Source organism: Rana temporaria, chromosome 8 (genome assembly GCF_905171775.1).
Source record: "Rana temporaria chromosome 8, aRanTem1.1, whole genome shotgun sequence".
NCBI classification, from domain to species: domain Eukaryota; kingdom Metazoa; phylum Chordata; class Amphibia; order Anura; family Ranidae; genus Rana; species Rana temporaria.
This window is the reverse complement of record NC_053496.1, coordinates 171033153-171059408: the sequence shown is the minus strand read 5'-3', so window position 1 is coordinate 171059408 and position 26256 is coordinate 171033153. Positions and strand designations below refer to the sequence as shown.

Below are 26256 nucleotides of genomic sequence, written 5' to 3'. Positions count from 1 at the left end.
TATCGGGAAAGTTCCTTCAAGCACTGCGCAGGTGCAAACTTGCTGACGGAAATCCCCGAACGGCGGCCGGCATCCAGGGCGACGTGGATTTTGAGGTAAGTGGCCAGTCGGCTCGGCCTCCGGGCTCTTTTTTTAACATCCTCCAATCCACGGGGATGTTAAAGAATGAGCCTGGATGCCGGGCGAGGTTCGGAGATTTCCGTCGGGAAATTTGCGCCTGCGCAGTCAGTGAAGGAACTTCCCCCATAGGGGAACATTGAGGACAAGTCACCGGCACTGGGGAGCTACAGATCATTGAGGGAACCATGAATGCCAACATGTACTGAAGCAGAGCATGATCCCTTCCCTTCAGAGACTGGGCCGCAGGGCAGTATTCCAACATGATAACGACCCCAAAAACACCTCCAAGACCACCACTGCCTTGCTAAAGAAGCTGAGGATAAAGGTGATGGACTGGCCAAGCATGTCTCCAGACCTAAACCCTATTGATCATCTGTGGGACATCCTCAAACGGAAGGTGGAGGAGCGCAAGGTCTCCAACATCCACCAGCTCCGTGAAGTCATCATGGAGGAGGGGAAGAGGACTCCAGTGGCAACCTGTGAAGCTCTGGTGACCTCCATGCCCAAGAGGGTAAAAAATAATGGCGGCCACACAAAATATTGACACTTTGGGCCCAATTTGGACATTTTCACTTAGGGGTGCACTCACTTTTGTTACCAGCTGTTTAGACATTAATGGCTGTGTGTTGAGTTATTTTGAGGGGACAGAAAATGTACACTGTTATACAAGCTGTACACTCTCTACACAACATTGTAGCAAAGTGTCATTTCTTCAGTGTTGTCACACGAAAAGATAGAAGAAAATATTTACAAAAATGTGAGGGGTGTACTTACTTTTGTGAGATACTGTACATTAAGCACCACTTACCGGTAGATCTGCAGGAACTGGAAGCACACCCCGGATTAGCTTGGAGGCTTCTGATGGCTTCTACTTGTTGTGCCCTGGCCTTGTTGGGCGTACTGTATCATGTACATTTGTATATAGACCACGATTCCGGACACGATTTTCCTATAAGGCCCGCTAAGAAATATTGGATCACCAGCTTTACCATAGAAGTGTAGAGATACTCTATGACTTAACCACTTAAGGACCGCCTCCTGCAGGTATACGTCAACAGAATGGCACGGCTGGGCACAAGCACGTACCTGTACGTCCTCTTTAAGTGCCCAGCCGTGGGTCGCGGGCACGCGCCGACCCGGTCCAAAGCTCCGTGGCGGCGGGGACCCGCGCACCCGATCGCCGCTGGAGTCCCGCGATCGGTCCCCGGAGCTGAAGAACGGGGGAGAGCCGTGTGTAAACACAGCTTCCCCCGTTCTTCACTGTGGCGCCGTCATCGATCGTGTGTTCCCTGATATAGGGAAACATGATCAATGACGTCACACGTCCAGCCCCGCCCCCTTACAGTGAGAAATACAGATGAGGTCACACTTAACCCCTTCAGCGCCCCCTTGTGGTTAACTCCCAAACTGCAATTGTCATTTTCACAGTAAACAATGCATTTTTTTTGCTGTGAAAATGACAACGGTCCCAAAAATGTGTCAAAATTGTCCGATGTGTCCGCCATAATGTCGCAGTCACGAAAAAAAAAACGCTGATCGCCGCCATTAGTAGTAAAAAAAAAAAAAAAAATGCAATAAAACTATCCCCTATTTTGTAAACACTATGGGCCAGATCCACAAAGAACTTACGCCGGCATATCTATTGATACGCCGCGTAAGTTCTACGATGCGCCATCGTATCTTTGTTTTGTATGTGAATGTGGGCTCGATCCGACTGACGTACGTCTTAGTACGCCGTCGGATCTTAGGTGCATATTTACGCTGGCCGCTAGGTGGCACTTTAGTTGATTTCCGCGTAGAGTATGCAAATTAGCTCGATACGCCGATTCTCAAACGTACGTCCGCCCGGCGCATTTTTTTACGTTGTTTACGTAAGGCTTTTACCCCTGCCTCTATGAGGTGTACGCAATGTTAGGTATGGACGTCGGGACAGCGTCGAATTTTCCGTTTGCGTACATCGTTCGCGAATAGGGCTTTGCGTAAGTTACGTTCACGTCGTCTAGGCATTGAGCGGGCGTAATTTAATTTGAAAATTCTACGTGATACTGAGCATGCTCGCGCATGCGCCGTTCGAAAAAAGCGTCATTTACATGGGGTCATGCTTAGTTTACATAAAACACGCCCCCCTGTTCCTCATTTGATTTAGGCGCGCTTACGCCGGCACATTTACGCTACGCCGCCGTAAGTTACGGCGCAAATTGTTTCTGGATAAGGAAACTACGCTCCAAGTTACGGCGGCGTAGTGTATCTGAGATATGCTATGCCTGCCTAAAGATAGGCAGTTCTTTGTGGATCTGGCCCTATAAATTTTGCGCAAACCAATCTGAGGAAAACATTTTTTTTTATATATATATTTTTGGGGGATATTTATTATAGCAAAAAGTTAAAAATATTGAATTTTTTTTCAAAATTGTCGCTCAATTTTTGTTTATAGCGCAAAAAATAAAAACCGCAGAGGTGATCGAATACCACCAAAAGAAAGCTCTATTTGTGGGGAAAAAAGGACGCCAATTTTGTTTGGGAGCCACGTCGCACGACCGCGCAATTGTCAGTTAAAGCGACGCAGTGCCGAATCGCAAAAACTGGCCAGGTCCTTTACCCGCCTAAAGGTCCCGGTCTTAAGTGTTTAAGGTATGTCGACTCCCCTCAAAATGAAGAGATTGACCGGTTTGGTGTGGAGGAACTTGAGGAACTTGCCTGAAACCTTGACCCCCCATCCCTACTGAACACCTTTGTGATAAACTGAGCCAGGTTTTCTCGTCCAAAGTCATTATCGGACCTCACAAATGCTCTTTTGGTTTACCGGCAGAGAAGAGTGCAGCCAGTGATATCGGCAAGGCGGTGGAAGGATGGGACATGACTCCATCTTATTGGCCATTGTTTTGCAATAGGACGTCTAACAAACTTCATATGAAGGTCGGGTGTTCACAAACCTTTGGCCATAATGTGTTTTGTTCAATGCTTGTTAATCGCCAATTTAAATGTTTTTTGTTTTTTTTACTGTGTATTTAATAAAGTTTCACTGTTTTGTAATGCTTTTTTTTTTTAATGTTTTAATTCTAGTGTTTTATGATTTAATTCTAATGTTTGGTCAACATGTCCTTTTTGGATGGTTGTCCTAATGTGACTGCACACTACACTGCAAGTCCTGTATGGGAGAGTATTTTCTGTCTGGCAGAATAACTTAGACGGGGGATCGCCAGGAACCCAAAAAGCAAAAATTGTGGGTGCGGCTCGGATTCTGAAGGATCCTAATCTGTGAGCCAACCGCTGTGAAGGAGCTCATCCCGGCTCCAAACTTCAGTGTATGGGGAAGAACGTGTCCTGTAAGCCGCACAAGTCCTGTATGAGAGAGTATAACAGCCTCAGCCGGGGCTCAAACCAGGCGCACCCTCCAACGCGTTTCGCCCTGTCCCCGGAGCTTAGTCATGGCTTCCCCAGAGTGAAACTGGCTGCGTTTAATGGGCACAGTGGCGGCAATTGATGATTTTTTTTTCAGTTTGTTTGTGCCCCCCCCATAAATGTTGAGCACCAGCCGCCACTGGTTAGGAGTTAGTCCATGAACTAGTTTGTGAGTAATAGGCTTGGGTTAGGACTTGCGTTGTGAGTTTGAGACTCTGAGAGAGAGAGAGAGAGACTTGTAAAGCGCAACACATGCGAACTGAATCGCCTCTGGGCGCTGTATCCATTTCATGGGTAAGGAACCCCTTGACCTCACTCTGGGTGATAGTTCGATTGTGAGTTAGAGGCTAGGGTTTAAAGTTAGTTTGAGCTAGAGGCTAGGGTTAGGCCCTTGGCTGTAAGTAACGGGCTATGGTTAGGTTGCGAATTTGAAAACTAGGATTAGGATTTTAAGTTGTGTGAGAGAGACTTGGGTTAGGACAGGCATAGGCAACCTTGGTACTACAGCTGTGGTCAGACTACAACTCTCATCATGCCTCTGCCTCCAGGAGTCATGCCTGCGGCTGTCGGAGTCAAGCAATGCCTTATGTGAATTGTGGTTTCATCACAGCCGCTACGGCAGCTCAGTCCATCCCTGTCCCCTGCATTTCAGTGTCCGTTGTGTCCATGTGTCCGTTTATTTAAATTGGGGGGGGGCACAGTATAATGTTAGGGGGCCATGGCCCCCTATGCCCCCCCTAGTGACGCCACTGCAGCTGGCATGCTGAATTTGCCTACCCCTGGGTTAGAAGTTATGTTCTGAATTAGGACTTATGTTGCGATACAGCGGTCTAATACATATTTATTGCAAGGGGTAATCTACACCTGGATTTCATAATAATTCTGCCGAATTTTGTATATTTCTGGTCGTAAAACATCAAAATGTTTTTGGTATTCTGCTTGGCTAAATCTCATGCAATTACCTATAAGCTCCTAGGCCCGGATTCACATACATTGGCACATATTTATGCCGGCGTAGCGTATCTTTTTTAGGCTATGCCGGCATAACGCAGAGCGCCAAGCACAGTATTCACAAAGCACTCGCCCCCAAATCTACGCTGGGTTTCCTCGGCGTAAGCCAGCGTAGGTGGAAGTGGGCGTGAGCCATGCTTATGAGGCGTGACCCCATGTAAATGATGGACTGAGCGTCATAAAGATACGAATAACGTACGGCGCATGCGCCGTCCCGTGGCCGCATCCCAGTGCGCATGCTCAGAATCACGTCGAAAACAACTGCCTAAGATACGTCGAATCACTGCCTACGACGTGAACGTAACCTACGCCCAGCACTATTCACGTACTACTACGTAAACGACGTAAAATACGACGGCTGTTCCCTGGTCCATACCTTTTGCATGAGTTGCGCCTCATAGATGGGAAATAACTATACGCCGGACGTAAGCCTTACGCAAACCGCGTATATTATGCGTCGGGCGCAACTACGTTCGTGGATCGACGTATCTCCCTCATTTGCATATTTGCAATGAGGCGGCCAGCGTAAATATGTGCCCACGATACGCCGGCGTAGGAAAGTTACGTCGGTCGGATGAAGCCTATTTTCAGGCGTATCTAGTTCTGTGGGCACGGCGCACAGATACAAAGGCGCAAAGTTACACTTACGCGGCGTATATCGAGATACGTCGGCGTAAGTGTTTTGTGAACCCGGGCCCTAGTTTTTAAAAGTTCGTCTCTATGCCTAGCAAGCCATCATCCACAAGGTGTCAACCCCAGCATATGTTATGGAAACTTGAGCGTTCCTTTAAAATATTTCTTTGTAAATGCTAAAATGCTCAGTACTTAACCACTTGCCGACCGCCGCATGTATATGAACGGGGAGAGCTGTATGTAAACACGGCTTCCCCGTGCTTCACTGTGGCGGCTGCATCGATCGAGTGATCCCTTTTATAGAGAGACTCGATCGATGACGTCAGTCCTACAGCCACACCCCCTACAGTTGTAAACACACACTAGGTGAACCCTAACTCCTACAGCGCCCCCTGTGGTTAACTCCCAAACTGCAACTGTCATTTTCACAATAAACAATGCAATTTAAATGCATTTTCTGCTGTGAAAATGACAATGGTCCCAAAAATGTGTGAAAATTGTCCGAAGTGTCCGCCATAATGTCGCAGTCACGAAAAAAATCGCTGATCGCCGCCATTAGTAGTAAAAAAAAAAAAAATTAAGAAAATGCAATAAAACTATCCTCTATTTTGTAAACGCTATAAATTTTGCGCAAACCAATCGATGAACGCTTATTGAGATTTTTTTTACCAAAAATAGGTAGAAGAATACGTATCGGCCTAAAGTGAGGGGAAAAAAAATGTTTATATATGTTTTTGGGGGATATTTATTATAGCAAGAAGTAAAAAATATTGAATTTTTTTCAAAATTGTCGCTCTATTTTTGTTTATAGCGCAAAAAATAAAAACCGCAGAGGTGATCAAATACCACCAAAAGAAAGCTCTATTTGTGGGGGGAAAAGGACGCCAATTTTATTGGGAGCCACGTCGCACGACCGCGCAATTGTCTGTTAAAGCGACGCAGTGCCGAATCGCAAAACCTGGCCTGGGCATTTAGCAACAAAATGGTCCGGGGGGCTTAAGTGGTTAACAGGAGGTTGAATTTTTTTTTAATAAATTAATGGTTCCTTTTTTTTTTTTTTGCAAGCCTCTTGTACTACACGCTACAACAGATACAAGACATGCAATAGAGTTGGTACAAAAAAGTTGTGGTACAGCCGGATGCAAAAACAATTTCTGAATGGACTCGAACCTGTATTAAGTCCTTTGAATATTTTGGAATAATAAAAATAAAATGTTACATGTCTGTCTCATCTATAAATAAGGATTCCAGCGAACAATGTTCTAAAACTATGGACAACAACTGACTGCTTGACATGGAAAAACAAAGCAAATTTCACTCCTCTCCATTGTTTCATTCGTTTTGTGTCAGCTTATTTTGATGAAAATCACAGTGACGGCAAGTTTGGAAGGAGGACCAGTTGATCTTCATTGGTGGCTCCAAAGATGTGTTTGAGATCTTTGTGGGTGATTCCAGGGTGTCTTTAAGATCCTCATGGTTGACTCCAAGCTGTTTCAACTGATAGCTTTTCTTACTGGTGTGATCTGGGTCTTTGTCTAGGTCCCCGATCAATTGAATGGCTCTGGCAGAGCTCCAAAAGGTGTCCGTATAAAAAGGTTGAAGTTACCTAATCTGGCTCAGTTTGAAAGACCAACAGTTGTCCTCCAAGGTCTTCAAAGGGTGTCTGTATAAAAGGTTGAAGTTACCTAATCTGGCTCAGTTTGAAAGACCAACAGTTGTCCTCCAAGGTCTTCTTGGATTGGGGAAGAAGCACCCTCCTTAACACTGCTTGGGTCTGTTGAGTCAAAAGTGCTTTATGCAACCCCACTGCTTACTGTGGATTCCAGGGGTTCCTTGTGGTTGACTTCAAGTTGTCTCAACTGATAGCTTTTCTTACTGGTGTGATCTGGGTCTTTGTCTAGGTCCCCGGTCAATTGAATGGCTCTGGCAGAGCTTCAAAGGGTGTCCGTATAAAAGGTCGAAGTTTCCTAATCTGGCTCAGTTTGAAAGACCAACAGTTGTCCTCCAAGGTCTTCTTGGATTGGGAAGAAGCACCCTCCTTAACACTGGTTGGGTTGGTTGAGTCAAAAGTGCTTTTATCCAACCCCACTGCTAACTGTGGATTCCAGTGGTTCCAATATGTGCTTAAGATCCTCATGGTTGATTCCAAGCTGTCTCAACTGATAGCTTTTCTTGCCGGTGTGATCTGGGTCTTTGTCTAGGTCCCCGATCAATTAAATGGCTCTGGCAGAGCTCCAAAAGGTGTCCGTATAAAAGGTCGAAGTTACCTAATCTGGCTCAGTTTGAAAGACCAACAGTTGTCCTCCAAGGTCTTCTTGGATTGCGAAGCACCCTCCTTAACACTGCTTGGGTCGGTTGAGTCAAAAGTGCTTTTATCCAACCCCACTGCTTACTGTGGATTCCAGTGGTTCCAATATGTGCTAAAGATCCTCATGGTTGATTCCAAGCTGTCTCAACTGATGGCTTTTCTTGCCGGTGTGATCTGGGTCTTTGTCTAGGTCCACGATTAATTGAATGGCTCTGGCAGAGCTCCAAAGGGTGCCCGTATAAAAGGTCGAAGTTACCTAATCTGGCTCAGTTTGAAAGACCAACAGTTGTCCTCCAAGGTTTTCTTGGATTGGGAAGAAGCACCCTCCTTAACACTGCTTGGGTAGGTTGAGTCAAAAGTTCTTTATGCAACCCCACTGCTTACTGTGGATTCCAGGGGTTCCAATATGTGCTTAAGATCCTCATGGTTGACTCCAAGCTGTCTCAACTGATAGATTATCTTGCCGCTGTGATCTGGGTCTTTGTCTAGGTCCACAATTAATTGAATGGCTCTGGCAGAGCTCCAAAAGGTGTCCGTATAAAAGGTCGAAGTTACCTAATCTGGCTCAGTTTGAAAGACCAACAGTTGTCCTCCAAGGTCTTCTTGGATTGCGAAGCACCCTCCTTAACACTGCTTGAGTCTGTTGAGTCAAAGGTGCTTTTATGCAACCCCATTGCTTCCTGTGGATTCCAGGGGTTCCAATATGTGCTTAAGATCCTCATGGTTGACTCCAAGCTGTCTCAACTGATAGCTTGTCTTTCTAGTCTGGGTCTTTGTCTAGGTCTTCTATCAAACGAATGGCTCTGGCAGAGCTCAAGTAGGTGCCCATAAAATGAGGTCCAATTTACCTAATCTGGCTTAGTTTGAAAGACCAACAGTTGTCCTCCATGGGCTTCTAGGATTGGGAAGCACCCGCCTTAACACTGCTTGTGCCTCTTGAGTCAAAAGTGCTTTTATGTGACCCCACCGCCTACTGAGGATTCCTGGAAAAGCAATGTAACAACTTAAGTGGCGTATGAAGCTTTTGGTGGGTCACCAGAGTGGACTTCTGAGTAAATTGTCTTCCGCACTCCTTGCAGGTAAACGGTTTTTCCCCCCGGTGGATCCTTTGGTGGATAACCAACGTTGACTTCTGCGTGAAGCTCTTCCCGCACTCAACACACATAAAGGGCCGTTCTCCTGTGTGGGTTCTCCGGTGGACCACCAGGTCCGACTTCTGTGTGAAACTTTTTCCACACTCGTCGCAAGAATAAGGCCTCTCGCCCGTGTGAGTTCTTTGGTGAATGACGAGCACCGACTTTTGGATGAAGCCTTTGCCACAGTCGGGACACGTAAAAGTTGTCTTGGCTCTGTGGACCCTCCGATGGACGGCAAGATCAGACTTCTGCTGGAAACATTTCCCGCAGTCCATGCATGCAAGTGGCTTGTCGTCTGCGTGAGTCTTCTTGTGGTTGATGAGTTCGGAATTCTGTGCAAAGCCTTCCCCACACTCTGCGCACACAAATGGCTTCCCTCCTGTGTGAACCCTCATGTGCTCCAGAAGAGTGGCTTTGCGCGTGAAACGTTTATGACATTCCGAACAGGGAAATGGCTTCTCGCCCGTGTGAATTCTCTGATGACGGATAAGACTCGACTTCCTGGTGAAACATTTACTACACTGAGAGCAAGGAAATAACTTGTCACCGTCGTATGCTGTGTCGGGGGTGGTGGCATCGCCGCTGTCGGAAAACCATTCTTCGGGGTTGGAGGGTTCTTCTGGAGAGTCTTCTGCAAGGTCGTTGTCCTCATCCATGTCACAGTCTAGTGGTGAAACGAAAGAGACAATTACATGGAGATAAGGGCCCGGATTCAGATACATTTGGTGTATCTCTCGTCGAGCGTAACGTATCTCAGATACGTTAAGCCCGCCGTAAATTAGGGCGCAAGTTCCGTATTCAGAAAGAACTTGCTCCGTAAGTTACGGCGGCGTAACGTATGTGGTCCGGCGTAAATGTGGATGATGTGGGCGTGTTTTGTTCAAATGAATTGTGACCCCACGTATTTGACGTTTTTTTACATTTTTTACGAACGGCGCATGCGCCGTTCATGAAAGAATCCCAGTGCCCATGCTCGAAATTACGCCGCAAATCGTCAATGCTTTAGATGTGAACGTAACTTACGTACAGCCCTATTTGCGAACGACTTACGCAAACAACATAAAATTTTCAAAATTCAACGCGGGAACGACGTCCATACTTAACATGGGATACCCCTCATATAGCAGGGGTAACTTTACGCCGGAAAAAGCCTAACGTAAACGACGCGACAAAATGCGCCGGGCGGACGTACGTTTCTGAATCGGCGTATCTACCTAATTTGCATATTTGACGCGGAAGTCTAGGGAAGCGCCCCTAGCGGTCAGCGTAAATATTGCACCCTAAGATACTATGGAGTAGGAGACTTACGCCGCTCGTATCTAGGCAACATTGAGGCGTATCTGATTCTATGAATCAGACGCCGAGATGCGACGGCCCGCACTCAGAGTTACGACGGCGTATCTGGAGATACGCCGTCGTAACTGCTTTCTTAATTCGGGCCAAAATGTCTACCTGTCATGTAGCTAGGGATCTGTGACATTGTTTAAGCTGGCTACAGATGGTTACAGATGGTTAGATGACTCTCCAAGAATAAACTCTAGTGGGATATCCCTCTGTCCTTGGTCACACCTTCACCCTTTTCCCCCCTTTTGTTTTACACTTTAGTGTTCAGTGTCCTGAGATATTATCATTGGATTGACTGGGGTCCGGATTCACAAAGCACTTGCGCCAACGTATCTCAAAATACGCCGTCGTAAGTACAAATGTGCGCCATCGTATCTATGCGCCGACCCACAAACTAAGATACGCCTAAAAATAGGCTTTATCCGACCGACGTAACTTGCCTATGCCGGCGTATCATGGGCGCATATTTACGCTGGACGTATTTGGCGCTCCCATTGATTTTCTATTCACATATGCAAATGAGGGAGATACGCGTAAAGTTATACATCCGGCGTAAAGTTATGCCCCATAAAGGAGGTGTAACTCAGCATCATCCATGCAAAGGGCTGCACCAGGGAACACAAACCGACGTATTTTACGTAGTTTACGTAGTACATGAATATGACTAGGCGTAGGTTACGTTCACGCCGTAGGCAGTGATCCGACGTATCTTAGTCAGTTGTTCAGACGTGATTGTGAGCATGCGCACTGAGATGCGCCCACGGGACGGCGCATGTGCAGTTGGCAATACGTATCTATCAGGCGCTCGGCCCATCATTTGCATGGGGTCACGCCTCATTAGCATGGCTCACGCCCACTTCCACTTACGCTGACTTACGCCTGGGAAACCCAGCGCAGATTTAGGAGGAGTTGAGCCACATTTACTGGACTTCAACCTGTCCGTGTTATTTATATTTATCTATAATTTTTGTGCATAGTATTAAACCTATGCTTGTTACTTATGCCGCGTACACACGGTCGGAATTGCAGCCTTGTGTCCCCAAATGCAGCCATATGTCCCCAATTAAGCCTTGTTTCCCCAAACGCAGCCATGTGTCCCCAAACACAGCCTTGTGTCCCCAATTGTGTCCCCAATGCAGTCATGTGTCCCCAATGCAGCCTTGTGTCCCCAAATGCAGCCATGTGTCCCCAATTAAGCCTTGTTTCCCCAAACGCAGCCATGTGTCCCCAAACGCAGCCTTGTGTCCCCAATTGTTTCCCCAATGCAGCCCTGTGTCCCCAATTTAGCCTTGTGTCCCCAAATGCAGCCATGTGTCCCCAATTTAGCCTTGTGTCCCCAAATGCAGCCATGTGTCCCCAATGCAGCCATGTGTCCCCAATTAAGCCTTGTTTCCCCAAACGCAGCCATGTGTCTCCAATTGTGTGCCCAATGCAGTCATGTGTCCCCAAATGCAGCCATGTGCCCCCAATTAAGCCTTGTCCCCAAATGCAGCCATGTGTCTCCAATGCAGCCTTGTGTCCCCAATTGTGTCCCCAATGCAGTCATGTGTCCCCAATGCAGCCTTGTGTAGTCTTGTGTCCCCAATGCAGCCATGTGTCGGTTCCCAATGGCCTACCTGTGTAGGCACTGTGCACTGTGCCAAAAACGTAGAGGCCAATCTGTTGACAGGCTAAAGATTTACTGCTGCTCAGGGGCTCTGGGCTTCAGCAAAATGGCAGCCTCCAGCAAGAAAAAACAGGAACAAGGCTGGAGGCTATTTACAAGGCATGCTGATTTTGGTAGCATAATTATTAATGTTGTATTTATGTGTTATATTATATATTATGTATTATATATTATATGTATTATTGTTGTATTTCCTTGCTGGGGAACATTATTTTTTGTCGAGTTGTTATGGGTAAAGTTCCTCTTTAACAAGAGATGGCTATAGAGATAGACTTTTTAAATGGCTTTACCTGTTTCCTCTTCTTTCATCGTAAGAGGAATTTCGATCCCCTCCTCTTCTTCTTCCTCTTTCACAATAATATTCATGTCTCTCCGGTTTTCTGCCTAAAAGGTTTTGTGAAAGGACAGTATTGTCACCATTGTTGGCAAAATCCCTTCCCGATATGCTATGAAGGTTCTCAGTCCCAACTACCTGAAAACGGTAAGGAAGGTTGGGATGTTCCTGTGTGGAGTCCCGGGAATACAGAGGACGGGGACATCTCTCTGGTGGGTTGCCATTACTGGATCCATCTGTAGGAAACACACACTGACTGAATACATTGTCTCAAAATCTTATACAGTGGAACCTCGGATAACCCGTTCCAGGAGAATGCTCGTAATCCAAAGTACTCGCATATCAAAGCGAGTTTCCCCATTGAAGTCAATGGAAACGAAAATAATTTGTTCCGCATTGACTTCAATGGCATGCAATACCACATAGGGCCAGAGGTGGGGGGGGGGGGCGCTGGAGAGCCTCGGAATCACTCGGAAAGACCTTGCGAACATCGGAAATCTTTCCGAATGGCGCCGATCGGCTCCGCTTGGCTCTGGCGCCCCCCCCCCACCACAGGCCAAAAGCGGTATTGCACACCACTTTGGCTTGAATCCTGCTCGTTTTTCGAGACAACACTCGCAAACCGAGTTAGGATTTTTTTAAATACAGTGCTCATATTGCGAAACGCTCGTTAACGGTAAGGTTGTCCCGATATCGATACCAGTATCGGTATCGGGACCGATACCGAGTATAAATACCCCCAATGCCTAAATAGAATACTTGCCCCCCCCGGATCTGTCCAATCCCAAACATGGAGGAGTGTCTATACGCGGCGCAGCGGGGAACACTACAGCTATTCAAATGAAAGCTGTGATGTTCCCCGCACGCTGTTTAACCATGCGGCGGCGGCATCTAGGTATGGGGGGACATGGCTGGATATAGGGGGGACATGGCTGGATATACGGGGGACATGGCTGCATATAGGGGGGACATGGCTGGATATAGGGGGGACATGGCTGCATATAGGGGGGACATGGCTGCATATAGGGGGGACATGGCTGCATATAGGGGAGACATGGCTGGATATAGGGGGGACATGGCTGCATATAAGGGGGACATGGCTGCATATAGGGGGGACATGGCTGGATATAGGGGGGACATGGCTGGATATAAGGGGGACATGGCTGCATATAGGGGGGACATGGCTGGATATAGGGGGGACATGGCTGCATATAGGGGGGACATGGCTGGATATAGGGGGGACATGGCTGCATATAGGGGGGACATGGCTGCATATAGGGGGGACATGGCTGCATATAGGGGGGACATGGCTGCATATAGGGGGGACATGGCTGGATATAGGGGGGACATGGCTGCATATAGGGGGGACATGGCTGCATATAGGGGGGACATGGCTGCATATACGGGGGACATGGCTGCATATAGGGGGGACATGGCTGCATATGTGGGGGGACATGGCTGCATATGTGGGGGGACATTGCTGCATATGTGGGGGGACATGGCTGCATATGTGGGGGGACACGGCTGGATATATGTGGGGGGACATGGCTGCATTTGTGGGGGGACATTGCTGCATATGGGGGGGACATGGCTGAATTTGGGGACACATTTTAAAAAAAGTATCGGTATTCGGTATCGGCGAGTACATGAAAAAAAGTATCGGTACTCGTACTCGGTCCTAAAAAAGTGGTATCGGGACAACCCTAGTTAACGGCGTTACTCGCAATCCGAGGTTCCACTGTATGTTGAGGATTTAGTTGGACCTACAAAGAGAGATTTGGAAAAAAAGAAAGACAAAGTCTCCTCTTACACAGTGATTTAGGAAATGGTGGACTCTCCTCTTCTACCTCATCCTCTTCCCAATCTTCTTCTTCTTCCGAGTACTCCTCCTCCTACGTGGAGAAACAGACAGTGACATCCTGACACCTTATAGCAGGGGTAGGCAACCTTTGGCCCTCCAGCTGTTTTAAAACTACAAGTCCCATGAGACATTGCAAAACCCGGCAATCACAGGCATGACTCCTAGAGGCAGAGGCATGATGGGATTTGTAGTTTCACCACAGCTGGAGTGCCGAGGTTGCCTACCCCGGGATTATAGGAACCTGACACACACAATGATAGAGTCACCATCCAGACACATCCCTCGTCTGTTACTGGATAATGTCCCAGAATTCCCGGCACCGCTCACCTCTCCTGTCAGCAGCTCTATGATCTTGTTGGTGACCCCGAGGATCTTCTCTTTATGTTTCTTGGATTTGTCTCCTGTAACTCGGGGGCAATTGCTTGGCGCCACATTTTCTCCAGATGCCTTCTTCACCACTCGACAGTCCTGCCAAATGAGAGATACAAAAAAAAAAGATTATTCGCAATGACTTTGACTCCCTTGGTCCTCAAACCTCCTTTCTGGTCAAGTCTGTGTTTAACCCCTTCAATACCGGCCACTTTTGCCCCCTTCCCGCCCAGGGCAGTTTTCAGCTTTCAGCGCTGTCGCACTTTGAATGACAATTGCGCGGTCATGCAACACTGTACCCAAACTAAATTTTTATCCTTTTCCTCCCACATATAGATCTTTCTTTTGGTGGTATTTGATCACCTCTGGAGTTTGTATTTTTTGCTAAACAAACTAGAAAAGACCCACATTTTTCATTAAAAAAAAAAACGATTTTTCTTAGTTTCTGTCATAAAATGTTGTTTTCCACTGACGGGCACTGATGAGGCAGCACTGATGAGTTGGCACTAATAAGGTGGCACGGATGGGCACTGGTGAGGAGGCACTGATATGTAGAATTGATAGGCACTGATAGGCGGCACTGATATGTAGAATTGATGGGCACTGGTGAGGAGGCACTGATATGTAGAATTGATGGGCACTGATATGTAGAAATGATGGGCACTGATAGGAGGCACTGATATGCAGCACTCATGGGCACCAATAGGTGGCACTGATATGCAGCACTGATGGGCACTGATAGTTGGCACTAATGAACACTGACAGGCGGCACTGATGGGCACTGACAGGTGGCTGTGATGGGCACTGACAGGCGACACTGATAGGTGGTACTGATTGGCAGCACTGATGATGAGGTACTGATTGGTTACTGACAGGTGTTACTGCTGGGCACTGATTGGCACTGTGGTGGGCTCTGATTGGCACAGATTGGCACTTTACTGGTCACTGGCAGGGGGTTATGTTGGGGGAATGACTGGGCACTGATTGGCAGCTTATTTTTACAATTGATGGGGGTTGTTCTAATAATCAATGTGCTGATTATCAGCACAGTAACCCCCCCCCCCCCCCCCGCGCTGATCGCTCTCCCTGTCAGCGCGAACCGATGAATGCCGTTTACCGGTACTTCCTGGTTCACGCTGTGATTGGTCACAGTTGATCACGTGGTAAGAAGCCTCTGTCAGAGGCTTCTTACCACGATCTGAGATGCGGTGTGTCAGACTGACACCCCGCACTCATGATCGCCGCGCGCCGCAGGCATCTTATCCTGCTAGACGTTATATGGCGCCCAGTCAGGATAACAGAATCACTTCCCGGCGGTCATTCTGCATACAGCGGGCGGGAAGTGGTTAAATAACTTATCAGAGATAGATGGAAGTGATAGATCATGTGATCTCCCAGAATCCTCCTCACCTCTCCGGTCAGGTCTGTGTTTTATTAATAGAGATAAGAGTGATGTCATGTGACCTCCCAGAATCCTCCTCACCTCTCCGGTCAGCTCTGTGTTTTATTAATAGAGATAAGAGTGATGTCATGTGACCTCCCAGAATCCTCCTCACCTCTCCGGCCAGCAGTGTGATGATCTCCATAGTAATGTTAAATATCTTCTCGGTCTTATGGCCTCCGTCGTTGTCCATCCTCAGCAGATCAGTCATGGTGGTCCGATCGGTTCTCTTGGAGGAGTCTCCTGATCAGCACACTTGATCTCGCCGCGATCTTTTTTAAAAGTAAATGACAGCGCCTACAGTTGGTTCAGTTGTCCATGGGGACACAGACGCCAAGAGGTTACCTTCACCTGAAAACGGAGAGTTCCTTTAAGATATTTTCTACTTGTTTATGAATATGGATCCCTAAATGACATTATATTGTGAACGGTTCTTCAAACAGCGCTGCGGCATATGTCAGAGATATGTAAATAATTCAAATTGTAGTATAATATTATTATTTACTATTATTACAAGTAGAAATGGATCCCTGTTATTACTGGGGGTGATAGGTTGGAGGAATTATATATTGATAAACAATAATAATATTTATAACAATGATCAATAATTAATGATAATATTACCAGTCTTGCAGGAATCTCTCATTCCAGTAACAAAAGCTGCTCCTATTCTGGCCTCCAGCAGGAAATAATAAGAAAGGATTGCAGCAAATCATTCTGGGAACTGTAGTAGGAAATCAGAGACTTCAGAAAAATGGCGTCTCCTCCTTCCATAGTGAGGACATCAGTATTCCCCTCTAGTGTTCACTAGAGCGGCCACCTCGCCGACGTGACGTCGGCGAGGTGGCCGCTTATCGTCTCTTGACAGCCCGTGCTGCAGAGCTGGGCGGGGAGACGCCAGCCTGTAGAGAGGGAGGGGGCGTGGCTTTGCAATGGAGAAGCGCGCAGTGGGAGGAGCCGAACTGTCAATAGCAGAGATAGAGCGGTCCCAGGTTACCGGAAGCGACTGTAAGGTGACAGTAACTTCCGCCTTGCTTTTATCTAAAGGGGAAGAAGGTATAGGTGAGGGTTGGTTCGTTCATTCATGGCTTGGGGCGTCTAGTAACAGACATTAATGGAGGGATAATGAATGTGAATGACTCCTCATGAATATTCAGGAAGTAGGAGGGGCTGTGACACACCTTTCACCTGTCCTGAGCTTTGGGTGAATGTTGGTCGCTGGATATTGGGCCACCAGCAGCTTTCTGGGAACTCCTAAGGGCCCCTAAACCGTGCCGGTTAATGGCTGAGTCTGGTAAGTTGTTGGGGGTCCCCAGGGGGAATTACCCTTGAAGGTTTTCAGTTCAGCGGGGGAGGGGAGGGCACATATTCTTAATGCAGATAACAGGCTATTTCAGAATGTCAGCATTCTCCCATAGACATTGCCGGTGAAATGGTGATGATGACTACTTTGGGGCCTTGGCCGGGATCAGGGGTCTTTGCACTCAGACAGACCTCAGATCTCTGTTCCCAGCACTGGATGCACTAGATGACATGTGGACTGGGAATGCACTTGGAGTAACTGGGCGCTATGGAGTCAGTGGATGACCCATAGACTGGGGATACACTGGAGTCACTAGATGGGGCCTTGGCCGGGATCAGGGGTCTTTGTACTCCGAAACCCTTTAGATGTGGTCCGTCTATCTCTGTTCCCAGCACTGGAGGCACTAGATGACGTGGATTGGGAATGCACTTGGAGTAACTGGGCGCTATGGAGTCAGTGGATGACCCATAGACTGGGGATACACTGGAGTCACTAGATGGGGCCTTGGCCGGGATCAGGGGTCTTTGTACTCCGAAACCCTTTAGATGTGGTCCGTCTATCTCTGTTCCCAGCACTGGAGGCACTAGATGACGTGGATTGGGAATGCACTTGGAGTAACTGGGCGCTATGAAGTCAGTGGATGACACATAGACTGGGGACACACTGGCGTCACTAGATTGGGTCTTGGGATCAGGGGTCTTTGTACTCTGAAACCTTTAGATGAGGTCCGTCTATCTCTGTTCCTGGCACTGGAGGCACTAGATGACATGTGGACTGGGAATGCACTTGGAGTATAGACCCATAGACTGGGAATGAATTGGAGTCACTAGATGGGGCCTTGGCTGGGATCAGGGGTCTTTGCACTCTGAAACCCTTTAGATGAGGTCTGCCTATCTCTGTTCCCAGCACTGGAGGCACTAGATGACATGTGGACTTGGAGTAACTGGGTGCTATGGAGTCAGTGGATGACCCATAGACTGGGGATGCACTGGAGTCACTAGTTGAGGCCTTGTCCGGGATCAGGGGTCTTTGTACTCCAAACCCTTTTAGATGAGGTCCATCTATCTCTGTTCCCAACTACACTCGGCAGATAAAGACCCCAACGATGGTGGCAGTCAGCAACTGTAAGAGGGAGCAAAAGTTATGGGTTAAGTTCCTGTCTGGCGGGGTTTCCACAACCTGAAAATTGTCTGGCTGGGGATGCGCTGGAGTCACTAGATGGGGCCTTGGCTGGGATCGGGGGTCTTTGTACTCTGAAACCCTTTAGATGAGGTCCGTTTATCTCTGTTCCCAGCACTGGAGGTACTAGATGACATGTGGATTGGGAATGCACTTGGAGTAACTGGGCGCTATGGAGTCAGTGGATGAGACATAGACTGGAGATGCACTGGAGTCACTAGATGGGGCCTTGGCCGGGATCAGGGGTCCTTGTATTCCAAAACCATTTAGATGAGGTCCATCTATCTCTGTTTCCAGCTACACACAGCAGATAAAGACCCCAACGATGGTGGCAGTCAGCAACTGCAAGAGGGAGCAAAAGTTATTGGTTGAGTTCCAGTCTGGCGGGGTTTCCACAGCCTGAAAATTGTCCGCCTGCCGGATCTGTTATCAGAGCAACTGGGTGCTATGGAGTCGCTCCGAGGGCAGAGGAGCCACTGGATCGGACGATTGGAGACAACCCAGGAAGGGGTTATTTTTTTGCTAACGGCAGATAAAGAGAATCTATGATAGGTTCTCTTGACAGCATTCCCAGCATTGACACTCGTCTTTCCTGCACTCTACAAATTTTTTTTTTTTAAATAAATGTTATCATTTTGTTCCATTTGTAGGATTTCCCAAGTTGATTAAGATGTGATGATGGGGCAGTTGTGAAGAAGTGAGCAACATTTTGACCGTGGCGGTATTAAGGATGGAGGAGCGGAGTCATATAACAGAGAAGATATTAGATCTCACCCTGGAGATCATCTCGCTGCTGACCGGAGAGGTGAGGAGGATTCTGGGAGGTCACATGACATCACTCTTATCTCTATTAATAAAACACAGACCTGACCGGAGAGGTGAGGAGGATTCTGGGAGGTCACATGACATCACTCTTATCTCTATTAATAAAACACAGACCTGACCGGAGAGGTGAGGAGTCTGGGAGGTCACATGACATCACTCTTATCTCTATTAATAAAACACAGAGCTGACCGGAGAGGTGAGGAGGATTCTGGGAGGTCACATGACATCACTCTTATCTCTATTAATAAAACACAGACCTGACCGGAGAGGTGAGGAGGATTCTGGGAGGTCACATGACATCACTCTTATCTCTATTAATACAACACAGACCTGACCGGAGAGGTGAGGAGGATTCTGGGAGGTCACATGACATCACTCTTATCTCTATTAATAAAACACAGAGCTGACCGGAGAGGTGAGGAGGATTCTGGGAGGTCACATGACATCACTCTTATCTCTATTAATAAAACACAGACCTGACCAGAGAGGTGAGGAGGATTCTGGGAGTTCACATGACATCGCTCTTATCTCTATTAATAAAACACAGACCTGACCGGAGAGGTGAGGAGGATTCTGGGAGGTCACATGACATCACACTTATCTCTATTAATAAAACACAGACCTGACCGGAGAGGTGAGGAGGATTCTGGGAGGTCACATGACATCACTCTTATCTCTATTAATAAAACACAGACCTGACCGGAGAGGTGAGGAGGATTCTGGGAGTTCACATGACATCACTCTTATCTCTAATAATAAAACACAGACCTGACCGGAGAGGTGAGGAGGATTCTGGGAGGTCACATGACATCACTCTTATCTCTATTAATAAAACACAGACCTGACCGGAGAGGTGAGGAGGATTCTGGGAGGTCACATGACATCACACTTATCTCTATTAATAAAACACAGACCTGACCGGAGAGGTGAGGAGGATTCTGGGAGGTCACATGACATCACTCTTATCTCTATTAATAAAACACAGACCTGACCGGAGAGGTGAGGAGGATTCTGGGAGTTCACATGACATCACTCTTATCTCTAATAATAAAACACAGACCTGACCGGAGAGGTGAGGAGGATTCTGGGAGTTCACATGACATCACTCTTATCTCTAATAATAAAACACAGACCTGACCGGAGAGGTGAGGAGGATTCTGGGAGGTCACATGACATCACTCTTATCTCTATTAATAAAACATGGACCTGACCGGAGAGGTGAGGAGGGATCAGAAGGATAAAATTGCATCACTTTTTTTTTTGTGTTTTAAATACAGCGTTTTCCTCCTGTGAAATCTGGTGGCCAGGTAACCATCACAGTCCCTCCACCTCCCTCCCTGACATCTGAAGGAAACAATAAGAACATAGTAGAAGTCGCCCAGAAGATCATTGATCTGCTGACAGGAGAGGTGAGCGGTGCCGGGAATTCTGGGACATTATCCAGTAACAGACAAGGGGTGTGTCTGGATGGTGACTGTATCATTGTGTGTGTCAGGTTCCTATAAGGTGTCAGGATGTCACTGTCTATTTCTCCATGGAGGAGTGGGAGTATATAGAAGGACACAAGGATCTCTACAAGGACGTCATGATGGAGAACCGGCCACCTCTCACATCACCGGGTAAGAAGAAACTTTATTGTAAAGGAGAGAGCAGTACGGAGGCGCCACCTAGATCCCCAATGATCTGACCGCCCTTACGCGTTGCGTCCAATAAAGTATTTATTGTCCCTTGTTTATTAAGAGGTCTATAAGCAGTGCTTTGTATTCAGTCAGTGTGTGTGTTTCCTACAGATGGATCCAGTAATGGGAACCCACCGGAGAGATGTCCCCGTCCTCAGGATTCCCGGGATTATACAGAGGAAGATCTCACCCTCTCTTACCATGATCAGGTTGGTTGCACAAAGAGTCCTAGAAAGGTTACTCCACTCTGCTCTGTATATTGTGTTATGTTTTTTTTTTCAAAATGTTATTATCTTTGTAGGCAGAAGATGTCATTTCTTTTAAAGTTGAGGTCAAGGAAGAAGAAGAGGAAGAGGAAGAGATGTACTTAATGTACGATGAACCATGTAAGGAGGAGGAAACATTTGTAGAGATCAGTACAGGTGAGTAATAAACACCAAATACAAAAAAAAAAAGAATAATGTTTAACCTCTACACCATCTGCCATGTTCTTTATGTTGTTTCATCTTCTCCATGTCCCCCCTGCGCCATCTCCCATGTCCCCCACACTTCGGTATCTCCCATGTTCTTTATGTTGTTTCTTCTTCTCCATGTCCCCCCTGCGCCATCTCCCATGTCCCCCACACTTCGGTATCTCCCGTGTCCCCCACACTTCACCATCTTCCGTGTCCACGCGCCATCTCCAATGTCCCCCACACTTCACCATCTCCAATGTCCCCACACTTCACCATCTCCTGTGTCCCCCACACTTCACCATCTCCAATGTCCCCACACTTCACCATCTCCTGTGTCCCCCACACTTCACCATCTCCAATGTCCCCACACTTCACCATCTCCTGTGTCCCCCACACTTCACCATCTCCAATGTCCCCACACTTCACCATCTCCTGTGTCCCCCACACTTCACCATCTCCAATGTCCCCACACTTCACCATCTCCTGTGTCCCCCACACTTCACCATCTCCAATGTCCCCCACACTTCACCATCTCCAATGTCCCCCACACTTCACCATCTCCAATGTCCCCACACTTCACCATCTCCTGTGTCCCCCACACTTCACCATCTCCAATGTCCCCCACACTTCACCATCTCCAATGTCCCCCACACTTCGCCATCTCCCGTGTCCCCCACGCCATCTCCCGTGTCCCCCACACTTTACCATCTCCCGTGTCCCCCACACTTTACCATCTCCCGTGTCCCCCACACTTTGCCATCTCCCGTGTCCCCCACACTTTGCCATCTCCTGTGTCCCCCACACTTTGCCATCTCCCGTGTCCCCCACACTTTGCCATCTCCCGTGTCCCCCACACTTTGCCATCTCCCGTGTCCCCCACACTTTGCCATCTCCCGTGTCCCCCACACTTTGCCATCTCCCGTGTCCCCCACACTTTGCCATCTCCCGTGTCCCCCGCACTTTACCATCTCCTGTGTCCCCCGCACTTTACCATCTCCTGTGTCCCCCACACTTTACCATCTCCTGTGTCCCCCACACTTCACCATCTTCCGTATCCCCGTGCCATGTCCCCCACACTTCACCATCTCCCACCCCGTGTCCCCCCGCGCCGTGCCATCTCCCGTGTCCCCCCGCGCCGTGCCATCTCCCGTGTCCCCCCGCGCCGTGCCATCTCCCGTGTCCCCCCGCGCCATCTCCCGTGTCCCCCACGCCATCTCCCGTGTCCCCCACGCCATCTCCCGTGTCCCCCACGCCATCTCCCGTGTCCCCCACGCCATCTCCCGTGTCCCCCACGCCATCTCCCGTGTCCCCCACGCCATCTCCCGTGTCCCCCACACTTTACCATCTCCCGTGTCCCCCACACTTCACCATCTTCCGTATCCCCGCGCCATGTCCCCCACACTTCACCATCTCCCGCCCCGTGTCCCCCCGGGCCGTGCCATCTCCCGTGTCCCCCCGGGCCGTGCCATCTCCCGTGTCCCCCCGGGCCGTGCCATCTCCCGTGTCCCCCCGCGCCGCGCCATCTCCCGTGTCCCCCCGCGCCGCGCCATCTCCCGTTTCCCCCCGCGCCGTGCCATCTCCCGTGTCCCCCCGCGCCGTGCCATCTCCCGTGTCCCCCCGCGCCGTGCCATCTCCCGTGTCCCCCCGCGCCGTGCCATCTCCCGTGTCCCCCCGCGCCGTGCCATCTCCCATGTCCCCCCACACCGTGCCATCTCCCGTGTCCCCTGCGCCGTGCCATCTCCAGTGTCCTTTTCCCCCCTATGCCCCACACCGCACCATCTCCCGTGTCTTTCTTCTGTATCGCCCACACTGCACCATCTCCTGTATCCCCCACACTGCACCATCTCCCGTGTCCTCCTCCCTTATTCCCTACACTGCACCATTTTTCATGTCCTCCTCCCATATCACCCACACTGCACCATCTCCTGTATCCTTCTCCTGTATCCCCTACACTGCACCATCTTCTGTATCCCACACACTGCACCATCTTCCAGGTCCCCCCACGCTGCACCATCTTCCATGTCCGCCTCCTGTATCCCCCACACTCCACCATCTCCTTTGTCCTTCTCCAGCGTCCCCCACACTGCACCATCCTCCTGTATCCCCCACAGGGCACCATGTCCTCCTCCTGTATCCCCCACACCGCACCATCTTCCGTATCCCCCACACCGCACCATCTTCCGTATCCCCCACACTGCACCATCTTCCATGTTCTCCACACTGCACCATCTCCTGTATCCTCCTCCTGTATCCCCCACACCATCTCCTGTGTACCCCACACTGCACCATCTCCCGGGTCCTCCTCCCGTGTCTCCCACTAAAAAGTTTATTTTATATAATTTGCAGATGAATACAACGTTGTGAAAACCTATTCAGACGATGAGCTGGAAGGTGACGATATAACAGAAGAAGAAGAAAGCCCCATTACCCCAAACATTCCCCCAGGACCAGTTGATACTTCTGATTGTGAGGAGCCATCTCACAGAGGAGAAATATTTCCTGGCTCAGAGATTAAGGGTTCTCTTCCTGAAAACGTCAACAATATGTTGAGGAATGTCACGGGCTCAAAGCCCCTCTCATGTTCGGAGTGCGGGAAATGTTTTGCCTATAACTCGGGTCTCATCATACACCAGAGGACTCATTCAGGGGAAAAGCCGTTTTTGTGCCCCGAGTGCGGGAAGTGTTTTGCTCAGCGTTCCAATCTGGTAAAGCATGCAAAGTTTCACCGGCAGGAAAGGCCATTTTCTTGTTCAGAGTGTGGGAAATCGTTCACTTTAAGGTCATCTCTGGTTGAGCACCTACGGATACACACCGGCGAGCGTCCGTACTCCTGCTCCGAATGCGGCAAATGCTTTACACTCAAATCCATCCTGGCGGAACACCAAAGATCTCATACGGGGGAGAAGCCATTTTCCTGCCCCGACTGTGGCAAGCGATTCACTCGCCGGTCCAGTCTTGTTGACCATCAGGTGGTGCATGGGGCCGAAAAGCCATTCTTGTGCCACGAGTGTGGGAAACCGTTCGCCCGCCGCTCCTACCTTGCAGATCACCAAAGAATGCACGCCAGCCAGAGCCCCTTCGCCTGCCCAGAGTGCGGGAAGAGCTTCACACGGATGTCATTTCTCATCAAACACCGAAAGGGTCATACTGGTGAGCGGCCCTTCCCGTGTACCGAGTGTGGCAAAAGCTTCAAGGACAAAATGACTCTAGTGAAGCACATCCGGACGCACACCGGGGAGAAGCCCTTTCCATGCTCGCACTGCGGGAAACGTTTCACCCAGAAGGCCAATCTGATGAAGCACGAACGTGTTCACACTGGGGAGAAGCCATACTGCTGCTCGGACTGTGGGAAAAGCTTCTCGCACAAATCCAACCTGGACAAACATCGCCGGATCCACACCGGAGAGAAACCGTTTCAGTGCACAGATTGTGGGCGGAGCTTCACACTGAAATGGACGCTTATGAAGCATCAGAAGACTCATACTAATCCGCAGGAATGAATTCTGATTCGGGGGGGTCCAAAGGTTCAATAAACATTTTTTTATATCTGGTCTCCCAGTTTGATTTTCTCTCTAGTTCTTGGTGTTTTCAATCTGAAGGGCTATTTTAATTGGCTGTGGAGTACCGTATTTATCGCGGTATTACGCGCTCCCGTGTATACCGCGCACCCCTAAAGTTGCCCCGAATCCTGTGGAAAAAATTTTTTCTTTGTACTTACAGTTTTGGTGTCTTGCGCGGCGGCCTCGTCGGGTCCGGCGTCCTTCTGCGGCTTCGGGTGTCCTCTTTGTCGGGTCCGGCGTCCTTCTGCGGCTTCGGGTGTCCTCTTTGTCGGGTCCGGCGTCCTTCTGCGGCTTCGGGTGTCCTCTTTGTCGGGTCCGGCGTCCTTCTGCGGCTTCGGGTGTCCTCTTTGTCGGGTCCGGCGTCCGTCTGCGGCTTCGGGTGTCCTCTTCGTCGGGTCCGGCGTCCTTCTGCGGCGTTCTCGCGTCCTCCCCGCTCATTTCCCGCGCCGAGTTTGAATACTGCGCCGACATATACAGAGCGCAGTACACTCGGGCAGACTCGGCAACTCTCGCGCTGATGTCCTGTACGTCTAGGACGTGAGCGCGGAAGGAGCCGAGACTGCCCGACTATACCCGAGTGTACTGCGCTCGGTATATGTCGGCGCAGTATTCAAACTCGGCGCGGGTATCGGCGTATACCGCGCACCCACGATTTTGCCCTGATTTTCAGGGTAAAAAAGTGCACGGTATACGCCGATAAATACGGTAATTTGCTTAGTCTTTGCTTGGCAGTCAGGCCCTTTTTCACACTGCCGCGACTTAAAAAAATTGCGTGATTTTTGCAGAGATTTCAGGGAATGCCTGTGTATAGACCTCAACTCAACTCCGAGTCGGACCAAAGTAGTACAGGGACTGCTTTTGAAGTCGCACAGCTATCAATGGTTATAATTGGGAATCATGAGGTAGGTCTTGTCATGCGACTCTGATTTCCAAAGGAAATGTCGCACAAGTGTAAAAGGGCCCTCAGCGGAAAGCTTGATGACGTTTAGGCCCCTTTTCACACTTGTGCGACTTTGGACATTGGAGTCACATTACAAGTCGTACCCCATGATAACAATTCATATCTCTGCAACTTTAAACTAGAGCTGGACGATTTTTTATATATATATATATATATATATATATATATACACACACACACCCTGGCCCAGATTCAGGTAGATTTGCCCCTTATTTGCGGAGGCGCAGGGCAGCGTTTTTGCCCTGCGCCCCCGCAAATTTACTGCGCTACCCGCGATTCACGGAGCAGTAGCTCCGTAAATTGCGTGTGCGCTGTGTAAACTTGCCCTGCGTAAGGGCGCCTAATGTAAATTATCCCGTAGGGGGCGGGAATCATTTAAATTAGGCGCGCCGAGCGTAGAGCGCATGCTCCGTCGGGAAACTTTCCCGACGTGCCTTGCGGCAAATGACGTCGCAAGGATGTCATTTGCTTCAAAGTGAACGTGAATGGCGTCCAGCGCTATTCACGAATCACTTACGCAAACGACGTAATTTCAAATATCGCGACGCGGGAACGACGGGTATCCTTTAGCATTGGCTGCCCCTGCTATTAGAAGGGGCAGCCTTACGCTAAACACGCCGTACGGAAACTACGTAAATTGCGTACGCAGGGCTCGCGCAACATTGTGAA

General features: G+C 48.9%; 2 protein-coding genes across 3 annotated transcripts; one reads left to right on the top strand and one right to left on the bottom strand.

The window, feature by feature from the left end:
- Positions 1-8181: 8181 nt before the first annotated feature.
- LOC120909388 (gastrula zinc finger protein XlCGF57.1-like) lies at positions 8182-16365 on the bottom strand. 2 transcript variants are annotated; one of them, XM_040321148.1, is made up of 7 exons: positions 16250-16365; positions 15741-15976; positions 14143-14283; positions 13765-13846; positions 12093-12190; positions 11911-12004; positions 8182-9274 (listed from the first exon to the last, which is right to left on the bottom strand). In XM_040321148.1, the coding sequence occupies exons 2-7, from the start codon at positions 15834-15836 to the stop codon at positions 8445-8447; spliced, it is 1341 nt and encodes a 446-aa protein (XP_040177082.1). In that variant the 5' UTR covers positions 15837-15976; positions 16250-16365; the 3' UTR covers positions 8182-8444. The 2 variants fall into 2 exon arrangements, with proteins under 2 accessions (XP_040177082.1, XP_040177083.1); XM_040321149.1 differs by having other exon boundaries at positions 15741-15922.
- A 4155-nt stretch (positions 16366-20520) lies between these two features.
- LOC120910485 (zinc finger protein OZF-like) lies at positions 20521-24617 on the top strand. Its single transcript, XM_040322242.1, has 4 exons — positions 20521-20551; positions 20723-20820; positions 20913-21033; positions 23413-24617. Exons 1-4 carry the CDS (start codon positions 20521-20523, stop codon positions 24564-24566), a joined length of 1404 nt encoding a protein of 467 aa, XP_040178176.1. The 3' UTR covers positions 24567-24617.
- Positions 24618-26256: the final 1639 nt, after the last annotated feature.